The sequence below is a fragment of the Mytilus californianus genome, unplaced genomic scaffold (genome assembly GCF_021869535.1).
Source record: "Mytilus californianus isolate M0D057914Y unplaced genomic scaffold, xbMytCali1.0.p SCAF_4, whole genome shotgun sequence".
Classification (NCBI taxonomy): domain Eukaryota; kingdom Metazoa; phylum Mollusca; class Bivalvia; order Mytilida; family Mytilidae; genus Mytilus; species Mytilus californianus.
In genome coordinates, this window is record NW_026262690.1 from 55,696,003 (window position 1) to 55,716,960 (window position 20,958).

The following is a 20,958-nucleotide window of genomic DNA, read 5'->3' on the forward strand; positions in this document are numbered from 1 at the left end:
AAAATCATCACTTCAGGGCAATTACTCCTATAAGGAGTCAACTGACAATAATAACTATGTTGAACTATTTGTAGATCTCTTCTTGCTGATCATTTTTGCTATTTTAAGTTTCTCTATATATATTATAGTTTTCAAGGTAATAGACAAATTCGCACACAGTTGGTACAAATCTTCATTTAAGGGCAATAACTCTTATACTAAATTGTCTGATGATTTCGTTCATGTTGACTTATTTACTGATAAAAACAGACAGTAGGCAGATCTAATGGTTTTGAACCTTTCTCCTCCTGTTAGATTTTCTGTATCTATAGTAAATTTCTTGCATTTTACCCCTATGTTCTAATTAGAGCCAAGTTGGACATATTGGTTGGCAGACAGGATCATCAGACACTTTCTAAAATATATATACAAGGTATGAAGCATCCAGATCTTCTAAAATATAAGGCTTTATACTTAGTTTACACTGCCACCACTGCTGAATAATCATCCCTATGGATTGCTTTCAGCAACTTTTCTTACAGGGGAGACATTTAAATCAGTATAATACGTTTCTATGAATGCTTTTCTAAGCTAAAAGCAAACTTATAACACTTTTATCTGTTGAAATAGATAGCATGTAGTCTTACACACCTCTACAATTTCAAATATCTAAAAAAGAAAAGTCATCCCTTTGTTGCCATTTCAATAAATTATAGTCTCTTAACTTTTTGTGTGGTATGAACTCTATAAAAGAATTTTCTTTGTCCAGTTTAAGCCATATTAAAAGCCACAGTTTTTGAGATAAATTTTTTTTTGTCTCTTTCACTATAAGGTTCATTAAGACATATACAAGTTGTAACAAGTTTTCCCTTCAGTATGTAAACATACATCTGATCAATTTCTTTAAAGACGTATGGCCTGCTACATCCTCCTCTAATCTTTATTAACAATCAAAAGAAGTAAACTGTTTTCTCCTCATTATGATCATACCAATAAGGTCAACCGTTCTCATTATAATCATACTTAACTGAGGTACAGAATTATCAAATGAACAAATTTTTTTATTTATGATAATATATACAAGTATAGATCATGTATTATTAGACATGTCATCACTGTACGATAAATCAAAATGAGTATTCCCAATAGGTGATATACAGCATCATTTCAGTCAAACAATAAACAAAAATTTACAAGACAATACAGGCATTCAAACATACTTCTGGTAAAATGGTAAAACAGTATCTGTGTTATTTATCTACAAAACTAGACTATAAATTATCATATTTACTAAAGAATTAGTTCAGTCAACACATATATCATACAATTACTTTTGCATACCATTCTAACACACATTACTTTTACACATTGAAAGCACAATGGAATATATCACAGTTCCAAGTTGACACTATGGAAAATCAACACTATACATGAAGGAACACAACAGATTTTTAATAAAATTGTACCTAAAAATTACAAATAGAATTTCTGACATTTTATATTAACTGAAATTACTGAAACTTTTGGATGTTAAATGGTTGAGTACACATAAATTGTTTTTCAACACTGCAAACTCTTGATCTAGATTAGAGATTAGGTAGACAAAACTTGCGCAAATCACTTTTCATTTTGAATTGCAAAACTCATCGGATGCTGCCTAGTTTCTGAAGTTTTCCCAATTTTGATGTTTCTTTCACTGGTTTGCTCGTCGTTTCTTTCTTTCCTTTGTCGACTGCAAAACATTTCCATAATCTGATGGTCTCATCTGCTGCAGCACTGGCTACAGTGGTGCCATCTGGTGACATTGTCAAACACAACACACGTGCAGTATGGCCTGAAACATTTATTGTTATAAGAATACATTCATCAAATTATCTTCCCATTCTGCATTCAATAAATTTAGTCTAGCTACCTACATATGCACAGTTAAAACTGCTGTCTTCCTACTGTTTCATAAAATCATTCATAATAACCTGGATTTTCATATTTCTGAAATTTTCAAAGTGATATTTTTCTTTCTTTCTTAGGGCTGTTCCAGAAAATACTATGTCACCTCCCCCGAAAAATGATGTTTGTTCAGTAGTTGGTTGTATATAAAGGAAGAAATAAAATTAAATAAGTTGTGCCATTTCTCATGGACCTATATTTGTTGTTGGTTGGTCATTTGGAGATTTCAACAATATATAGGTTGATTTTTCCAATGATTTTTTAAATAAACTGAACACCAACCACTTTCTACACTTCGAGCATACATTCCTTCTTAATTTTTCTCTTAGTTAATTTTGAAATGCGAACAAAATCCTGAAAACAAATAAAGATAACTCCTTTTCTAAGAGTAAATATACATTGTGGAATATGTTATCTGTTTGTAAAAAAAATGTAGACAACTGTTATGATAATATTTCATAAAACAGAGATTATGTAACTACAAGGATTTTTCAAACATAGAGTGCTCCAATTTACATAAATTTTACCAAAAAATATTAGTTTAAACATTAACATCAAGTTATTTCATTTAGTCAGAAAGGAGAGAAAATTGCACATGTAAGAGCTTAGCTGAACGTAAACAATTCTTTGTGTCTCGACCCATTCTGACAAGTCTGACAATATTTTACAATTTTGGATGTACCCATTCTTTTTTATCAGTGTAAGCCTATTAGTTCTAGTAATTATAGTCTGCATGCATGGTATTAATAGTGTTTTCCAAATGTTGTCTTGACAGAAACATTATTGAATAAAAATAACAAATATTGAGATGAATAAACATTATTTATTGATAAATACAAGATAATGTTATATATCAAGCTAAACATCTGATACACATTTCTGCATTATGTCTTTCTCTCATCTGTAGCTTTGGTAGATAGAAAAATATATGGCCTTTATGGATCTATGGGTGGTGGGTAATTATAAAAAAATAGATCCATATGTTGTTGGTCTTTACATAATTCAAATTCAGTATATGGTTGTTTCAAATTAACTTCTATTCTGTTTATTCACATTTCTAATTCTCAACAGTACAATTTGACATTTTCTATCATATTTGTTTCCAATCAAAATGTTGAAATTAGTATAAGAAAAGACCCAGAAATAACAAACAGCCCAAACTCATCACTTATTTTCTAGATTATTTTTGTCAAGATCTCTCCAAACAAAACCAAAAAAGGATTCTATATGATGTAAACTTACATATACAATCAGACAAACGTTCAAGCCCTGAATTCAAACAAAACTCCTAAAACTTGATTGTCACAAGGTGATGATGTTTTAAATGGATAAATATACAATGTTGTATGAAAAATTACCTGTTAAATCCATTATTCTGTTCATAATGGGATATTTCCATATTGTCAGCTGATTCTGAGAGTATCCATGGCCTGAAATCAGTTCCTTGTACTCCTGGGACCATAAAATGGAACAAACCTGTAGAAAAAGAAAATTATTATGATAAAGTCTGTATCCACTTTATTTGGTAAGTTTTCAAGCCTCATCAGAAAATTCAAATTTAAGTTCTCAAATGATCAAAACAAAGACAAGGAGAAAATGATTTTGACACTGACTAAAACTTAACTAGAGGCTCTCAAGAGCCTGTGTCCCTCACCTGATTCTATTTTGGTTTTGGAAATCATGTAAAAATAGATAAAAATCATAACAGATACCCTAATAATGAGTGAGGCCAAATTTGGTTTAATATTGGTCCTGTAATTTGATAAAAAATCCTGGTGGCCATCTTGAACAGTAAATCGGCAACAAAGTAGCAACACTTCATCAGCACCTCATAAGAAACATGTATGCCAATTTTTGGTTTCATTCCATTCAGTGCACCTCTAGAAGAAGCATTTGTATGTATTTCCCATAGGGTCTTATGTTAAAGGAAGTCCCCCCATTGGCGGCCATCATGGATGAAGGATCAGCTTCAAAGTAACAAAACTTAGTCAGCACCTCGTAAGGAACATTCATGCCATGTATGGTTTCAATCCATTCAGTATCTGGTTCTCTAAAAGAAGACATTTGTATGTATTGTCCATAGGGTCCTGTGTTAAACATTGTCCCCATCTGGCGGCCATCGTGGATGAAGGATCAGCTTCAAAGTAAAAACACTTGGTCAGCACCTCGAAAGGAACATGCATACCATGTTTGGTTTCATTCCATTCAATGGTTCTCTAAAAGAAAACATTTGTATGTATTTCTCATAGGGTCCTTTGTTAAACTAAGTCCTCTGCTGGCGGCCATCTTAGATTATGGATCGGCTTCATAGTAACAACACTTGGTCAGCACCTCATAAGGAACATTCATGCCATGTTTGGTTTCATTGCATTCAGTGGTTCTCTAAAAGAAGACATTTGTATGTATTTCCAATAGGGTCCTATGTTAAACTAAGTCCCCCGCTGGCAGCCATCTTGGATGATGGATCAGCTTCAAAGTAACAACACTTGGTCAGCACCTCATTAGGAACATTCATGTCATGTTTGGTTTCATTCCATTCAGTGGTTCTCTAAAAGAAGACATTTGTATGTATTTCCCATAGGGTCCTATGTTAAACTAAGTCCCCTGCTGGCGGCCATCTTGGATTATGGATCGGCTTCATAGAAACAACACTTGGTCAGCACCTCAAAAGGAACATTCATGCCATGTTTGGTTTCATTCCATTCAGTGGTTCTCTAAAAGAAGATGTTTGTATGTATTTCACATAGGGTCCCATGTTAAACTAAGTCCCCCGCTGGCGGCCATCTTGGATTATGGATCAGCTTCAAAGTAACAAAACTCAGTCAGCACCTCATAAGGTACATTCATGCCATGTTTGGTTTCATTCCATTCAGTGGTTCTCTAAAAGAAAACATTTGTATGTATTTCTCATAGGGTCCCATGTTAAACTAAGTCCCCTGCTGGCGGCCATCTTGGATTATGGATCAGCTTCAAAGTAACAACACTCGGTCAGCACCTCATAAGAAACATTCATGCCATGTTTGGTTTCATTCCATTCAGTGGTTCTCTAAAAGAAGACATTTGTATGTATTTCCCATAGGGTCCAATGTTAAACTAAGTCCCCTGCTGGCTGCCATCTTGGATTATGGATCGGCTTCATAGTAACAACACTTGGTCAGCACCTCATAAGGAACATTCATGCCATGTTTGGTTTCATTCCATTTTGTGGTTCTCTAAAAGAAGACATTTGTATGTATTTCCCATAGGGTCCCATGTTAAACTAAGTCCCCCTCTGGTGGCCATCTTGGATTATGGATCGGCTTCAAAGTAACAACACTCGGTCAGCACCTCATAAGGAACATTCATACCATGTTTGGTTTCATTCCATTCAGTAGTTCTCTAAAAGAAGACATTTGTATGTATTTCCCATAGGGTCCTATGTTAAACTAAGTCCCCCTCTGGCGGCCATCTTGGATAATGGATCAGCTTCAAAGTAACAACACTTGGTCAGCACTTCATAAGGAACATTCATGCCATGTTTGGTTTCATTCCATTCAGTGGTTCTCTAAAAGAAGACATTTGTATGTATTTCCCATAGGGTCCTATGTTAAACTAAGTCCCCCGCTGGCGGCCATCTTGGATGATGGATCTGCTACAAAGTAACAACACTTGGTCAGCACCTCATAAGGAACATTCATGCCATGTTTGGTTTCATTCCATTCAGTGGTTCTCTAGAAGAAGTTCAAAATGTAAAAAGTTAACGACGACGTCGGACGCCAAGTGATGAGAAAAGCTCACTTGGCCCTTCGGGCCAGGTGAGCTCAAAAGGCTGAGTTCATTGACTTTAAAACTAGAACAAAACCATCTCATGAGTTGTACCTACCAGCAGGTACAACAATGTACTTGAAAAGTTAACTTCTATCAATAAACTGTTGACACAGAGATATCTCTGTTATAAGTAATCCTCTTACTGCTGTAATCACATATGTAAGATGAAAAAAAAACCCAAAAAATTTCAATTGATACATCACAACTTAAAAGAACAGCAGAGGTGTTGAAAGTTAAAACTATCTTCATGCAAAGCAGGTGTACCAATGTTTATGAAACAGAATACAATTGAAGAATTGTAGCTCCTGTTTCACTGACCCTCCTGTTTCATTGACCAGAAAACAAACTTTTAACGTGTAAGAATTTCAAGGTCAGTAATTGAGAAGCACAATGTGTAGCCTTAATGGAAAGACATACCAAAGATAATGCGCCTTGACACTGAATATCACTTATAAACTATAATTCTGACCCAGTCATATATACCAAACAAGCAATCACTCATTCCTTTCTTCAATTTGCACTGTCAGTGAACAAAAAACCCCTGAGAACACCCCAAATTTACAGGAGAAATTATTAGTATCCTTGAACAAGTATTGACACACAAAAATGTCTCTCCTGCTGTATTTTAAAGTAATGAATTTTCTACCAATACTGGTAAACTACAAGATCCTGAGGGTATCTCCAGCTCAGTAGTCGGTGTTTCTGTACTGACATCTTCAGATCAGTTGTTAGTGTTTCGGTACTGACATCTTCAGCTCAGAAGTCAGTGTTTCTGTACTGACATCTTCAGCTCAGTAGTCAGTGTTTCTGTACTGACATCTTCAGCTCAGAAGTCAGTGTTTCTGTACTGACATCTTCAGCTCAGAAGTCAGTGTTTCTGTACTGACATCAACTGTATCATTTTTTTAAAAATTCTCTGTAGATTAATTAAGAAATTACTAAGAAACAAAGGTTCAAACTCCCTCAGGCAAAGTTGACCACAAATTCTGTGGTCAACTTTGGTTTATACAGCTCCTCAAGTATGTGTCTCTGGCCTTCAAATGTTTTGGGTTGAACATTCCTTATGAAAGTTCAAAATGTAAATACAGATAAAGCATTTTTTGGACACATATTAAAACTTTAGATGTTAAAAAATTTTCCAGTTATAATTATATATAGTCTGCATGCTATCATTAAACAAAGCATGATAATATGTATAGTTAGGTCACCTGTGAATCAGTGTCAACAGCATTCAAACATGATCCTGTAGGTACACTCCAAAATCTGATATGTCTGTCTGCTGTCCCTCCACCACTGGCTAACAGTTGTGGGTTCCAAGGACACCAAGCTAAGGCCTAAAAAAAAATCAAAAGTTTTAATGCGATCTGTTCAATTGTTTCAATTCTAAATAAACTTGATATCAGCATTGCAGAGATTTTGCATGGCAGTGTTCTCCTCAAGCCTTATTATACCATGACACTATAATAATAAATTTTATTATAGAAAGTATTATAAATGTGGTGCCACAACTTATGTAAAACAATTTTACAGATTTTGCATACAACTTTGACTCTTAACTATAACTGAAAATCAGGAAAATAGTGCATATATCTCCTATTATCTTAAATATTACTGATTAAAATCTTTCAAAACAGGTGAACATTTGTACAGAAAGCACATAATATCAATAAAAAATCGTTCTTTAATTTGCCTTAAAATCATCAAATCTCCAATTTCATATCCATAGATTTTTCTTTAAAAATGATATGTTGTTGGTACATAAAATCTAGATGATTCTAAGCTGTTCAGAAGCAAATTCATGAAAATAACTTTTCTTTCATTGTCTTCAAATATAAACAAAAGACTACATGTAATAACATTGCCATGATTGCAGGATCTTGAATAAAAATAATGTTCAATTTTGTTCTGGAAAGATTAATACAATCTGGGTATATACTTCTAGACAGATCAACATTTTATAATTTCTTTCCACTGCTAAACACTCCAAAATGTATATAATGATTGTACCTTTACTGCTGCTTGATGATGAGAAAATGTATGTAATGGTGAAACTTCCTCACTCAAAGTAGCATCCCATATGTTGAGGAGGTTGTCATTACCTCCACTGGCTAAGTACCTCCCATCAGGGGACCAGGCCAAACCACATACTTCCTGGCTGTGATTATTTAAGGTAGACACATGATGATTGGCTACCCTAACATCATGGTGATATATAGCTCCACTCCTAGAACCACTGAAAAGTCATAATGTTCATAAAATTACAAGGTAAATTTTATTTTTTTTCAAAATATACTGGTTTTTTATCTAGTGAATGCTTTTAATAATTACAAATTTAGAAAGATGTTATTAATTCCTTTTGATCTTTTTTAATGTAGTATGTAAATTTCCATTATTTTTCATTATTTTTAATTTGTTGTTTTTATCATAATTTTATTTTATCCCTAAAAAGAGTCTACAATAAATAGTACTGTGATACATTTATTTATATATTTCATATCAAAATATAAAATTTCATAAAAGCTGCTTCTTATGAGAAAGAAATTTGTGACACTAGCATAACACTGTACTAACTATTAGTTCATATTTTGAACTAGCCTTTCTTTGTAGTTATTGAAGGGAACTCAACATAGAATCTATTTGTTGTTGTAACTTTTTTGTCATGGTAACACTTTAAAAAGATTTTCCAGGACTGCACATACATGTAGTTAACAAACCCAAATCAAACCATTTGCTTAGCTTTGTCCAGGTTAAGAGTGCATTATTTTTAATGTTGGCAAAAAGGAGAACAGTCATTGAATTATATCTATCATCTTGCAAAACTCTCAACAAAAACAATTTTAACCCCAGTATTTGAAACAGGATGTCGAGACTTTTTGGTTAACAACTAATGACAAAAGTCTGAGTCTGATGATATTATTAACAATAACAAGTCCTGCATAGCCAAACTTTGATCTGATATATTGCTACGGCTATCTTGTATGTCACAGAATACAGTGTTTCTTTTCTTATATTATAGGAATATGTTATTAATTATGTTAAAACTGCCCATTTTTTTGTAAATCATAGTGCAGTTTACGATGGATCCATTATTTTTTGAGGGATACCAATGTTTGTGGATTTCGTGGTTATAAATAAACAATGAATTTAAAAGTGCAACTAAGTATAAATTTTCTGTTGGTTTGTAAGGAAACTTTTGCTAAATAACAAAATGAAATATCCACAAAAATAGAATTGTTCCTCAATCCACAACAAGTAATACTGCTCACTGATGATACCCCAGCCGAAATATTTTGGTAAACAGGAAGTTGTTAGGTGATGAATCTGAAAACGCATCACACGGTACAGCTGACTTATATAAACCCTGAAACCAAATTTCAGAAATCCTTGTCAAGTAGTTCCTGAGAAAAATGTGACGAAAATTTTCAACTTGGCTATCATGTGTAAAATAATACAAGTTTTCCGTTAACAGGAAGTTGTTGAGTGATGAATATGAAAACGCATCACACGGTGTAACTTACTTATATAAACCCTGAAACCAAATTTCAGAAATCCTTGTCAAGCAGTTCCTGAGAAAAATGCGACGAAAATATTCATGGGACGGACGGACAGACTGACGGAAGGACAGACAGAGGTAAAACAGTATACCCCCTTTTTTTAAAGCGGGGGTATAAAAATTGGTATCCACAAAAATAAATGAATTCACAGTAGATCGTGTGAAATCTGGACATTTGTCCAAGACAGCAAACAACACAATTAAATGCATGAATGCAATATTTCAGTGAAGTTGTTCTCTAGCACACAATTTTCACTGTTATAAACATGCCTTGCAATTGTGTAAAGAAAAGTTACATTTTTGTACATATATACCTGCTTAAAACATGAGCATTCCATGACAATGACCCAACACGGGCAGCGTGTCCAGACATATTTCTAATCATCTTATTCTGAGTCACATCCCACAACTACAATAAAAATAATTCAAATTTTCCCTTTTAGCAGGGGCATAAACAAATAAACAACTGGTGTAGTAAATGTAATTCTTTCAGGTAATCATTCAGTTATTTTATTTAAAAAAAAATCTAGGTATGGTATAAATATCAAAGTTAACTTTGAAAATAAACTCAAAAGACAGCAGAAAATACAAGATCTATGTAAATTCATTAAAATTCAGGGGATACCTATTTTGAATTTGTAGGCAGGGAACCAAGAACTGCAACAGCAGACAAAAATTTGTTTTTGTTAATTCAATAGAAAGAATGAAGAAACCTCAAAATAGCAAATCTTCCTACAACTACAAAAACTGATACCAACTAAAATAAATAAATCTACTGAAAATTCAGTGAACTTAAGAAAATCAACCAAAACTAAATATTTGGTAACTATATAACTACTGGAAACAACATAAGTGCCTCACCTGTACACAGCCAGTACTGGTTCCAATACCAAGAAAATTCCCCCCTTCTTTTACCCAGTTAACAGAAGATACATAGTCATCTGGAGTCTGTAATTCCATTAACTGTATAATAGATCCATCAGCAGAATTCCATATATATACACCTCCACCAAGTGCCACAGATAATAAGTTACAACAAGACCAATCCAAAAGATTCAAATCTACAAAATACAGAGAAAACATTAGATGAGGAAAGAGTGCATTCAATGCTGTGTATATTTGATAAATGAACAAACTTAACTTCTTTTCTTTCTTGATGTATTTGTATACCAGAATATCCAAAGTTTTAATGACAATTTTAATTTTATATTCATGCTATTTTTCTAGTGGGGAAAGTCACTTGGCTTACAGTATATGACTGACTTCCATTTCATTGAGGATAAACTATAATCTTGAGCCTGTATCAGTGATATTGTTTGCCTCAAATTACCTCCGAAATACGCCTTTTTCCCCTAGAGAAAATTCTCATTTATAAAAAAAATGGCATAAAATTCCTCCCAAAAAGTTATACATTTTCCCCAAACGGTGATGGCATCGGTAGTTATGTACGTAAATTTCGTATTCATGTTATTTTTTTGATATTATAAGTGCTTTTGAGATCCGGGTTTCTTCTTAGAATCATTGCAGTGTTTGTAACACACGTGGTTTTCAATGTATTAAGTACCGTCAATTTCTTCGTTTCCTTCCCCTCCCCAAAAAGTTCCTTTCCGGTTGAAAATGTCTTACAATTCAAAATATTACGCGAAAAAAAACTGTTTAAAAAAATTCCTAATTTCCCAAAATAAAAGGGTAGAGGTAGTTTTGAAAAAAGACAACAATATCACTGTGTATATGTTTGTTTTAAAAATGTTAAGAATACTCAATCAGGGCTTCCAAAACGGTCATATATTCCGGACTTGACCGAAACTTTCATAAAAAGACCGGCTGCTCTCAGCCTCAAACGGTCAAATAGAATTGGTGTGCCACATTTTGTTATTCAAGGCATTTTCATGAAACGGTCATTTCAATTTTTACCAACTATCGATCGATAAAAATGTACGTTTGGGGCTTTGGGCATGTCCGTTTGAGCATTTTAGTTTATAATTGTGGCAATCTATTTCACAAAGATATTTCGGTCATAATTGGTTGTAATAAAACAGAAGCAGCATATTTCCGATACTTTGAAGTGTCTCAGTTAGTCTTATCCTCTGGGTACATAAATGTACGGCTTGGTCTTTAGCTTGTGTACATCAATAAAAAGTAGAAAAAAACTCGTTTTCTTTTATTTAAATAACAACAAGCTGTCAAACAATTATCCCTTCAATTGAAGCCATAAATCATTCACTGATTACAGGTTTGTTACCTTTGATGAGGTGTCCTTAGCGTGTCTTTATCAATAGAATTAATGATGCATACCAATGTACATAAAGGTAATCAGGTAAACGAGGTCAAACATGTAAGCGTGTATGGAACAACATCCTATTTAATTACGCTTTATAGATATTATTTTAAATGAGCATTCAGTTTAAAAAAGTATCCTGATATTTAAAAGTTATTCTTCAAATAAGGATATTTATAAATGAATAAGTACGATAGATATTATTTTATTTAACACTGTACATCGTGTTAAATACTGGGGAACTCTCAAGGGGAAAATTTACTAAAATATATAGGAAAAACACCGAGAATAGCTTCGCTTGGGTATACCAAGCTGAGTTGTCCAATAAATAAGGGGGGCGTTCTCTATTCTTGTTTTCATATTAAAAACTGTTTTTATAATTAAAATCATAAAGAATAATATCCAATCATGACAATCTCCGACTGTTATAAAGACTTTGTCTCAAATTGAACTTAGTAGGTGTAGATGTTAAAGACTTTGACCCTGTTCCTGCTATCCGCAAATGGCAATCCGTTCGTAACCGCCATGTTTATCAGAACAATGCATTTAGCAAGCTCATGAATGTCAAATCTTAAATTAGACTAAATGAACTCTAATCTTGTGCTGTGATCTGTGCTTCTTTTCAATGTGCTCATTGTAATATTTATTGCGTGTGTTTGTCAACATTGTGCTCTTCTGATATTTTATTGTTGTTATATGCTTACATAAAATATCATGTTGTTATTCATTAAATTATTTATCAACTGAGTATGTTTTTATTTATTCCTTATTTCTAAATCAGGTTGGGAAATTGTACAAAGAAAAATGTTATCACTGTTCAGTAGATTTTACACGGTTTAAAACAATATCCTTTATTGGGCCTCCTCAATGTTATCTATAAATACCGCATCAGTTGTAAAAGTCACGTGGTCAGGTAATCAATACACAAAAAGAAAGTATCACGTGTATTGATGATCAAGTTGTACTGCAATTATAGCCAACATCAACAGTTTCAAATAAGATGGTCTTAATTTACAAATTGTTAAGTACTCACAGAGAGAAGAAAGATTATATAAACAGAAACAAAAACATGAGAACAGTCAGGTACTGAAGCTGATTGATGCAATGATGGTTACTGTATTACGATACACAGAAAAATGACACAATACCGAGGATAATATTTTATTTAATTTTAGAATGAAGAAAACAAAACAGTTATAAATAATTTTATTGCATATAACACTACTAATTATTTAGACACATATATCAATTTATGCATCCTCTCAGTTACATTTAAGTATCCAGCTGATCATTGACCGTCAAAAATATTTCTTTGAAAAATGTCCGGCTGTCGTCAGGAAATTTTGGAAGCCCTGTACTCAATGTGATTTTTTTTTTTCTATTACTGTAGTTTTTTTTTCTCCTTTCAAATAATACCTACAGTAATCATCAAACAGCTCTGGGGCATCAAGGATTCTCTCTGGTTGCTGAGGAATTTGTCTCTGTGTGGTTCCCTTTGGAGCTGTAGATTTACCAGCACAACTGTATAACACTTTTAGATTGTTACAATATCCTTAAAAATAAGTAACACATCATTAAAAGAAGTAGTATATTCAAAAACACAAATTTAAGTCAATATATAACTAGAATATATATTCATCCACTTCATATCTATATGACTAGAGTTATTGCTTTCACAAAAGCTGTCTGCATATATACGGACGGACTTTCAGGGAGCATAATAAAAGCAAAATTTTGACTGTAAAAATCTGTCAAGGATTGTTGAGAAAACAACAAAATGTCTTTATTACATATTATTAACTAACTACTCTATTATTGGACTTAATATGATGAAAACTGCCTATGCAATACAAAAGTGTCAACTCAGCAAATACTGATTTTTTTCCCTAATGGCTGAGTTCTGATCCGGCCAATACAGGATTTTTGAAAGTCTCTAGTTTTTAGATCGAAAGTCATGATAAACACAAACTTAATGTAAACTGTTGTTTGGATGTGGCTGTATTATTTACTCCCCATAAACCCGAAACATTCAATGTTGCAAATATTTCAGGCTGAAGACAGTCACATACATTTAAAAAAGCATTTTGTAAGCAGACAATTGAATTATTTCAGGTTTGGGCAACAAGTCTGTAGATTATCACAAAGCTCATGTCTTGTCGACTTCATAACTATTCAAAACATTTTATCAGTTTAATGGATGCATTTCAATTTACTGTTTACTTTCACTTCTCATGCTTTTATTAGGTATCATATATTTTTCAACTGGAACCAGGCATATGGATTGTTGAAGGATGACCTGCAATTTATTGTTCAAGTCTTTGTTCTTTGGTCATGGTCTATGGATAGTTGTCTCATTAACAATCATATTCAACTCCTAGTTTTATTTAATCCTTTGTTTCAGAATCTCTCATGCAATGGCAGTACCTTTCCAATTACTATTTATGTGTTGCATCTAAATATGTATTGTAACACTTTATAGTGACTGAAAAGGGTTCACAAATCATCAAAAAATGTTGAAGACACTTCCAAACAGCACCAGATCATTTGACACTGCAGCTTATAAAAGGAAACTCAGATTTGGATAGTTCAATTTCAAGGTAAAACATGTCAAAATCTTGTGAAAGGAAAAAAAAAACAGGTAAACACTGTAGTTAATAAAGATATCATTACGTGATTATGTCTGTATTGGCCTTGTTATTTGTCCTCTGCCAGATGTATTGGCCTCAGGCCTCAGGCCAATACAACAAGCCTCGGAACAAAATAACAAGGCCAATACAGACATAATCACTTAATATCATAATATTGTGACAACTGGTTGTAATCAAGAACAGTAACCCAAATATTGTGTTAGTTGTGTAACTAACAAACAATACCAGAGATTAGTATCTGAACCAATTTTACCAACCTTCTGGTGCATCTGGAGCTTTGTTTTTGAAGGATAAAATCTTAGTGTTGTGTGGGTTTTGTCCCTTGTTTAGAGCTTCATTCAGATGCTGCTGGTATTGTGCATTATTAGGTTCAGGATCTGCATTTTCAGAATTTTCATTCATCAAAGCAAAGTGGCCAAGATCTATATCTGTTGTTGATCTGCTTGGTATAAATCTGTAGGAAACAAAGACAATAACTGTAACTGAATCTTATCTATCATTAATTATATTTCATTAGATTTGGAGTCTGTATAAACCTTGAGTTATAAATAATAGATGTGGGTTGATATCAGCAAGACAGCAGCAAATACAATACATGTTAACAAAAAACATTTAGAAGTCAAATACCATTTTCAACAATGGACAACTGTCAACCCTGTAATGAATTCACTAAATGGTCAGGATTCTAGAGAATTTGTAAATATCTCACAGGAACATAAAACATGGTAATAATAAAAAAACACGAGATAAATAACATGATACACAACCACATTTTTACATTTTTCAACTATCTATGGAAGTTATGGACTGAATTTATTTATCTTTTCCACGATAAACCACCAATGATATGCTGAATATCCTACGTAACCTTGTATACTAAATCACAAATACATGTAGTCTCACACCTAAAGAATCAAACTCGTCACCAAGACCCAACAAATTACATCTTAGTTATTATGAGACCTGCTACAAAAACTGGCTACCTTTTTAAACCATATAAGGCAAGGAAGTGATAATGCATGTATTGATGTGATCATACAATTTAAGTACACCCACATTCTGTAAATAAAAAAATCTTCCCATTTGCCACTTTTGATTATTTTTGAATGTCATGGTTGAAGCATTTTTCAATGTGATAAAAATTTCAAGATATTTTGCCAAGGGAAAATTATGCTTCATGTACATGTATGTAACAAAAGAACTGACAGTCAAATCTTCTCATTGTGGTATTGTTTGCACCTTGCAGGAAATATAAAATGGACTTGACTGATGCTGATTGTGTACAGCAACACGTTTCAAGCAGTGCCTTACATTTGCGTGAAAAAAATCATAGTTGCTGAACAATATGCCTTCAGTTTGAGCAAAATTTACCAATTGAAAAGTAACTATTGCAGACTAAAAAATTTCTACTTATAAATCATAGAACTCGTATAAAATATTATTTTCTAAATAAAACGAAAAACATAAAAAAATTCAGAGATAACTGAATGAGTTTTAACTGTTTTATTAGCCATGTGAAGCATTGTTCCAATTATTCATCCATTTACAAATATTGAAAATCATTTTCCTGTCTCTTAGACCAACAATTGACAGAAAAAGCTTGTATTACATGCACATTGGAAAAATGTGAGAGTTGGCAAGTAAGCTAATTTATTTCATGTGAAGAATTTGTGTTTTCCTGTGATGCTACCAGATTTCAAAGTTTGAATGTCTTCTTTCAAAACAATAAATATGTATTGTAGAGCTATTTTCAATTTCTAAGAAAATTGTTTACAATAACCTATCATTTTGTGGAGCTTGTGTCTTTCCTGGGGTTTTGCTTGGGGTTTTCGATGGAGCCTTTCCTTGTTTTCCTGGCGTTTTGTGTGGTGTTTTTGCTGTACTTGGTGTTTTTGGAGTCTTTCCTGGAGTTCGTGCTGATTTTGGTCGCCTTGGTGATTGTCCACCTACAATAAATAATTATTTAATAATACTACATGCACAATGTAAATCCAATTTTCAACTTTGAATTTTGAACTTATTGAAAAGTCCTTTAAAATCAGATGCGTCAGGATGACACCAATGGCCCCTCCAGCAGAATAACAGGACTCCTCAATTCTGTGAAAAGTTTGTGGTCAGGAATAAAACTAGATCAGTAACTCAATATTATACACTATTTAACCATAAAAATCTTTTAAATATCTACAGACATAAAACTTCTTTAAGAATGCTCTGAAATTATTTATAAAATGGAAATTGACCTGAAGCCATTGAAGTCTATCTGAATTACTCTGCAGTAAATGGAAAAAAAATTAAATGTTCTTCTTATCATTATCACTTTTCTAGTCAATAGAGAATCCTGAGACTTTAGCAAGTAAGTGGCCTATTTGTCTGTTACCCACTTCTCATACGTGCCAACCATCCCATTTTGAGTGGGAGTCCAGCACAAACGACGAAATTCCAGAAATATCCCGCTTGCTGGTCTGCTCCTGCGTGGGAGTATAGAATCTCCCGCTTTGGGATATTTTAACCCAGAATGACCCACGTTCGTATTTCTAGGGACTTTTCTTTACTGTCAATAAAAAGAAACAAACAATCAGCGATCTCTGAAAACTTTGGTCATTAGTCTTTATGTTCATTTTATTAGTAATCTTAAATCATTTCTGCTATGTCAACTCCAACAAGATAGAGATCTTTGTCTGGACCAAGCAGCAGTGTAAAAAAGAAGAAATATAACTGCAAATGTCAAGCAGATTGGACGAAAAATTTCAATTTTTACCACCAAGTTCACTCGGCACAATGAATCTCTATATTGTGCACATTATGTTCAATCAACTTTTTGGTTGCTTCTGGTGGTCTGTACAACGTTCAGAATAAAATTGAGAATGGAAATGGGGAATGTGTCAAAGAGACAACAACCCGACCATAGAACAGACAACAGCAGAAGGTCACCAACAGGTCTTCAATGCAGCGAGAAATTCCCGCACCCGGAGGCGTCCTTCAGCTGGCCCCTAAACAAATATATATACTAGTTCAGTGATAATGAACGCCATACTAAACTCCAAATTGTACACAAGAAACTAAAATTAAAAATAATACAAGACTAACAAAGGCTAGAGGCTCCTGACTTGGGACAGGCGCAAAAATGCGGCGGGGTTAAACATGTTTATGAGATCTCAACCCTCCCCCTATACCTCTAGCCAATGTAGAAAAGTAAACGCATAACAATACGCACATTAAAATTCAGTTCAAGAGAAGTCCGAGTCTGATGTCAGAAGACGTAACCAAAGAAAATAAACAAAATGACAATAATACATAAATAACAACAGACTACTAGCAGTTAACTGACATGCCAGCTCCAGACTTCAATTAAACTGATTGAAAGATTATGTCTTCATCATATGAATATCAGGCACAATCCTTCCCGTTAGGGGTTTAGTATCATACCATCATAACATATATGAGAAGAACATAACCCGTGTCATGCCAACAACTGGTTTTTAAATAAATGTGTTTAGTGCCGATGCAAAGACCCTATAAGTGAATCAATATTAACGCCAAAATATGCAATCTTTAATGACCTGACAACAGTATCGTAACTATATCCCTTCTTAATAAGTCTATTTAAAGGTTTTGTTAGCTTCAGAGGTGAATACTGACATTTTTGTGCTTTATGAAGAATATTTCCATAAAAAATTGGATGTGAAATACCAAAAGCATGCTTAGTGTGAGACTCACAACAAAATCAAAATATGGAATGTCACATGAATTATGAGACTCAGAGGTATTGAAAAGGGGAGGGGGAACACCTTGTATAGATTACAACCATGAATTGAAGAAATAAACTCTTATTGGTGTTTTGTAGATGAATAAGTTTACAGGTCATATATTTAGCTTGAAAATGTCGTTTGTGCAATTTCTCCCCCTCAGCTGTCATAGCTGAGAGGGAGATCTCCCTCTTTGAAGGTTTCAGAGGTTGGCAGGTATGACTTCTTATACAAAACCTTATACTGGTATACATAGTTATTGCTATGTCATTTCAAAACATTCATACATTATCACACTACATGCATGTGACACGAGGACAAAACTATAATTTACTTTTATCAAGGGGTACAGATAACTTCAGTCCTGATTCTGCAGCCTTTCTCTGCCATCTCATGAGTGGACCATTCTGTATGGGTCCATCTAATTTTGTCAGTTCTGTCACCATGTTTTCAAAGCTGAACTGTGCCATTTCTGAAAATAACTGCATATTCAAATTTCCAACTGAATATACACTACAGAACATATAGAATTGACAATAGAGCAAATACAGTGTATTTCATTAATCTAGAGACCCAGCTACAGTCAACAAGTAAATTGTGATGGGTTATTTGATTTAAAAATAGCTAATACCCATTGAAGGAAGGAATTTTCTGATGCACCACTATTAAAATCAAACCCAAATTGAAACAATTTTTGTAAATATGTATATGATGGCTTAGTTGATAAATTTGTAACAAACCTTTCTTAAATTGTCTCATTATTTTTTATGAAAGTATTAAGAAACTAATGTTCCAACTACCTCAAGCAAAGTTTTGTTCATATCGCTCTTCATGATTTTTTGTACTTGTATATACTTGACTTTGAGCATTCCCGATGATGGTTATTTCAAAAAAGTGCTTCAGATCACAATACTACATGTACATGTGTAATTTTGTTTAAACTTTTTATCAAAAAAAATGCATGCATACCAACATGCATGTTACAATGTCTACATGCGTGATAACTTACATGTATATTGATAAGTATTCCAAAATTTTTGTTATTCAATAAAATAAAATTAAATTAAAGCATCACACAGGGGAATGGTTTGTGACCTCATGCATCCTTATCCAGATATACCCGATATAATTCAGTCAGGGGTACTACTTGTACAAGTTATTTTTATTTACTTGAAGTAAATAATAAATATAATTATATAAGTAAATTTGTTATATTCATATTTTCTTATAAAGCTTGAATAATCTCCTCTTAATTTTCTCAAAAAATTTACTTGTATAAGTAATTTTTTTTTACAATCCTTAAAATTCTCAAGTTTTGGGATGTAAAAACATGCCTTAATCAATTTTTCTCTGGTTAGCTCATAATTTATTATTAGAGTTCAATGTGTCATCTCATTAATTCAGCAGAGAAACTATAATTGTGCAAGGCCTTCAAAAATTGCCCCTTGGAGGCTTGTAAATGAGCAGTATTTTGAAGATAAGACAAATGAGATTTTCATTGTCCATGAAATTACACTTCAATAACTAGTAAAGACATCTGCAGAGGACAGACAATTGAAAATTCTATTGGAGCAAAGAAGTCCTGAGAAATTCAAAAAAAGAAGATAGTATCACTTTTTTACTTGCAAGTTGTATAAGTAAAAAAAATCTGAATGTCTAAGGGACATAACTAAGCCATTAAAATAATTTACCTATACAAGTAAATAAAATACACTTGTATTTAAGTATCTTACAATTTTACTTATAAAAGTATATTAATATTTACTTCTTCAAGTAAATAAAAATAACTTGTACAAGTAGTACCCCTGACTGTAATTCAGGGTTCAACTTCTCATTAAGGATTGTAAAAGCCGAATTCTCAATCCACCTCTGATGTGTGCTCAGGTGATACATTATAGAATTTTGATGCACCTTTGCTTTGGACTCGCTAATTTTGAAAATGATGAGTCCAGATCGATTTTCACGAGTCAGTCTAGGATTCATGCAATCATGCATGGACTCTCTTAAATACTTTAGGTAGCACTCCACAGTTAGGTGTGTAGTTTCGCATTTTGGCCCCTGTGGATTTTTCAAATATGATAGCTAGTGTAGAATAAAATTCATTTTTGGATAGCTGAAGATTAAAATAGCCTTCATAGTGGGTTTATAGGAACATCAAGATTATGTTATGTATGTAATATGGGCTGTTTTCTGTACGACAGTCCGTATTTTCATATCCATACCAAATATTGGTTTCGGCAATTATTGTAATGTTTTTTTCCAACTTTATGTCGCACAAATTTTACGAAAAAATGAGGCGAAAGACACCCATTTTTTATTTGATCATTTGGTAGATTAATATCAACAGTTTCTGAAAAGGTATCACTGAAAGGCATTGAAATTCTAGTTTGAACCAAATCTTGGGGGAATATGTGACTTTTTTACCCCCCTTTTTGTAATATTTCATGGTAAATAAATGCAGAATGTTGCCATGGATACACAAAAAAGGAATTATATTTCACCATTTTAACTTTTAAAAACCAAATCTATGGAAGATACTGATTACATACATATGCACATGTATAACACAAACAGTTAGGTTAATGTATTGGAAAGCCAGGAATAGAAGATGATAAAACATTTTGTGGTTCAATTTTAATGTTTTTTTCTAACTGTGGAGTGCTACCTTAGCGAGAACCCGGAAAATCAGTGCCCTGATTTTTCCTGCAAAGATTAAATTGTTAACTTTTTATTGGTAATTAGACAGGGAATGTTACATCTTGTTTATTCATAGTTTGTACATGTACGCAAATACATTTGTCAACAGAACATTATTATCTCAAACAAGAAAGCGGTAATTACCTGCTTATTGCATTAAGAATTGATTTTTTCTTCTCATCTGTGTCATAAATTTATTATGAATATATTTTTCTCACACCCATCAAGGATTTTAATAGTAATACTATTAAAATCCTTGCACTAGCTCAGTAACTGTTTTGATTTTGGTTTTTTGAATTTGCG

At 33.1% G+C, this 20,958-nt stretch overlaps 1 protein-coding gene across 1 annotated transcript; it reads right to left on the reverse strand.

Annotated features, from left to right (window-relative positions):
• Positions 1 to 1,019: 1,019 nt before the first annotated feature.
• LOC127698473 (cell division cycle protein 20 homolog) lies at positions 1,020 to 20,958 on the reverse strand. Its single transcript, XM_052201953.1, has 11 exons — positions 20,800 to 20,958; positions 18,293 to 18,430; positions 15,993 to 16,158; positions 14,470 to 14,666; positions 12,985 to 13,116; positions 10,148 to 10,347; positions 9,601 to 9,695; positions 7,741 to 7,966; positions 6,942 to 7,067; positions 3,285 to 3,402; positions 1,020 to 1,813 (listed from the first exon to the last, which is right to left on the reverse strand). Exons 2-11 carry the CDS (start codon positions 18,426 to 18,428, stop codon positions 1,623 to 1,625), a joined length of 1,587 nt encoding a protein of 528 aa, XP_052057913.1. The 5' UTR covers positions 18,429 to 18,430; positions 20,800 to 20,958; the 3' UTR covers positions 1,020 to 1,622.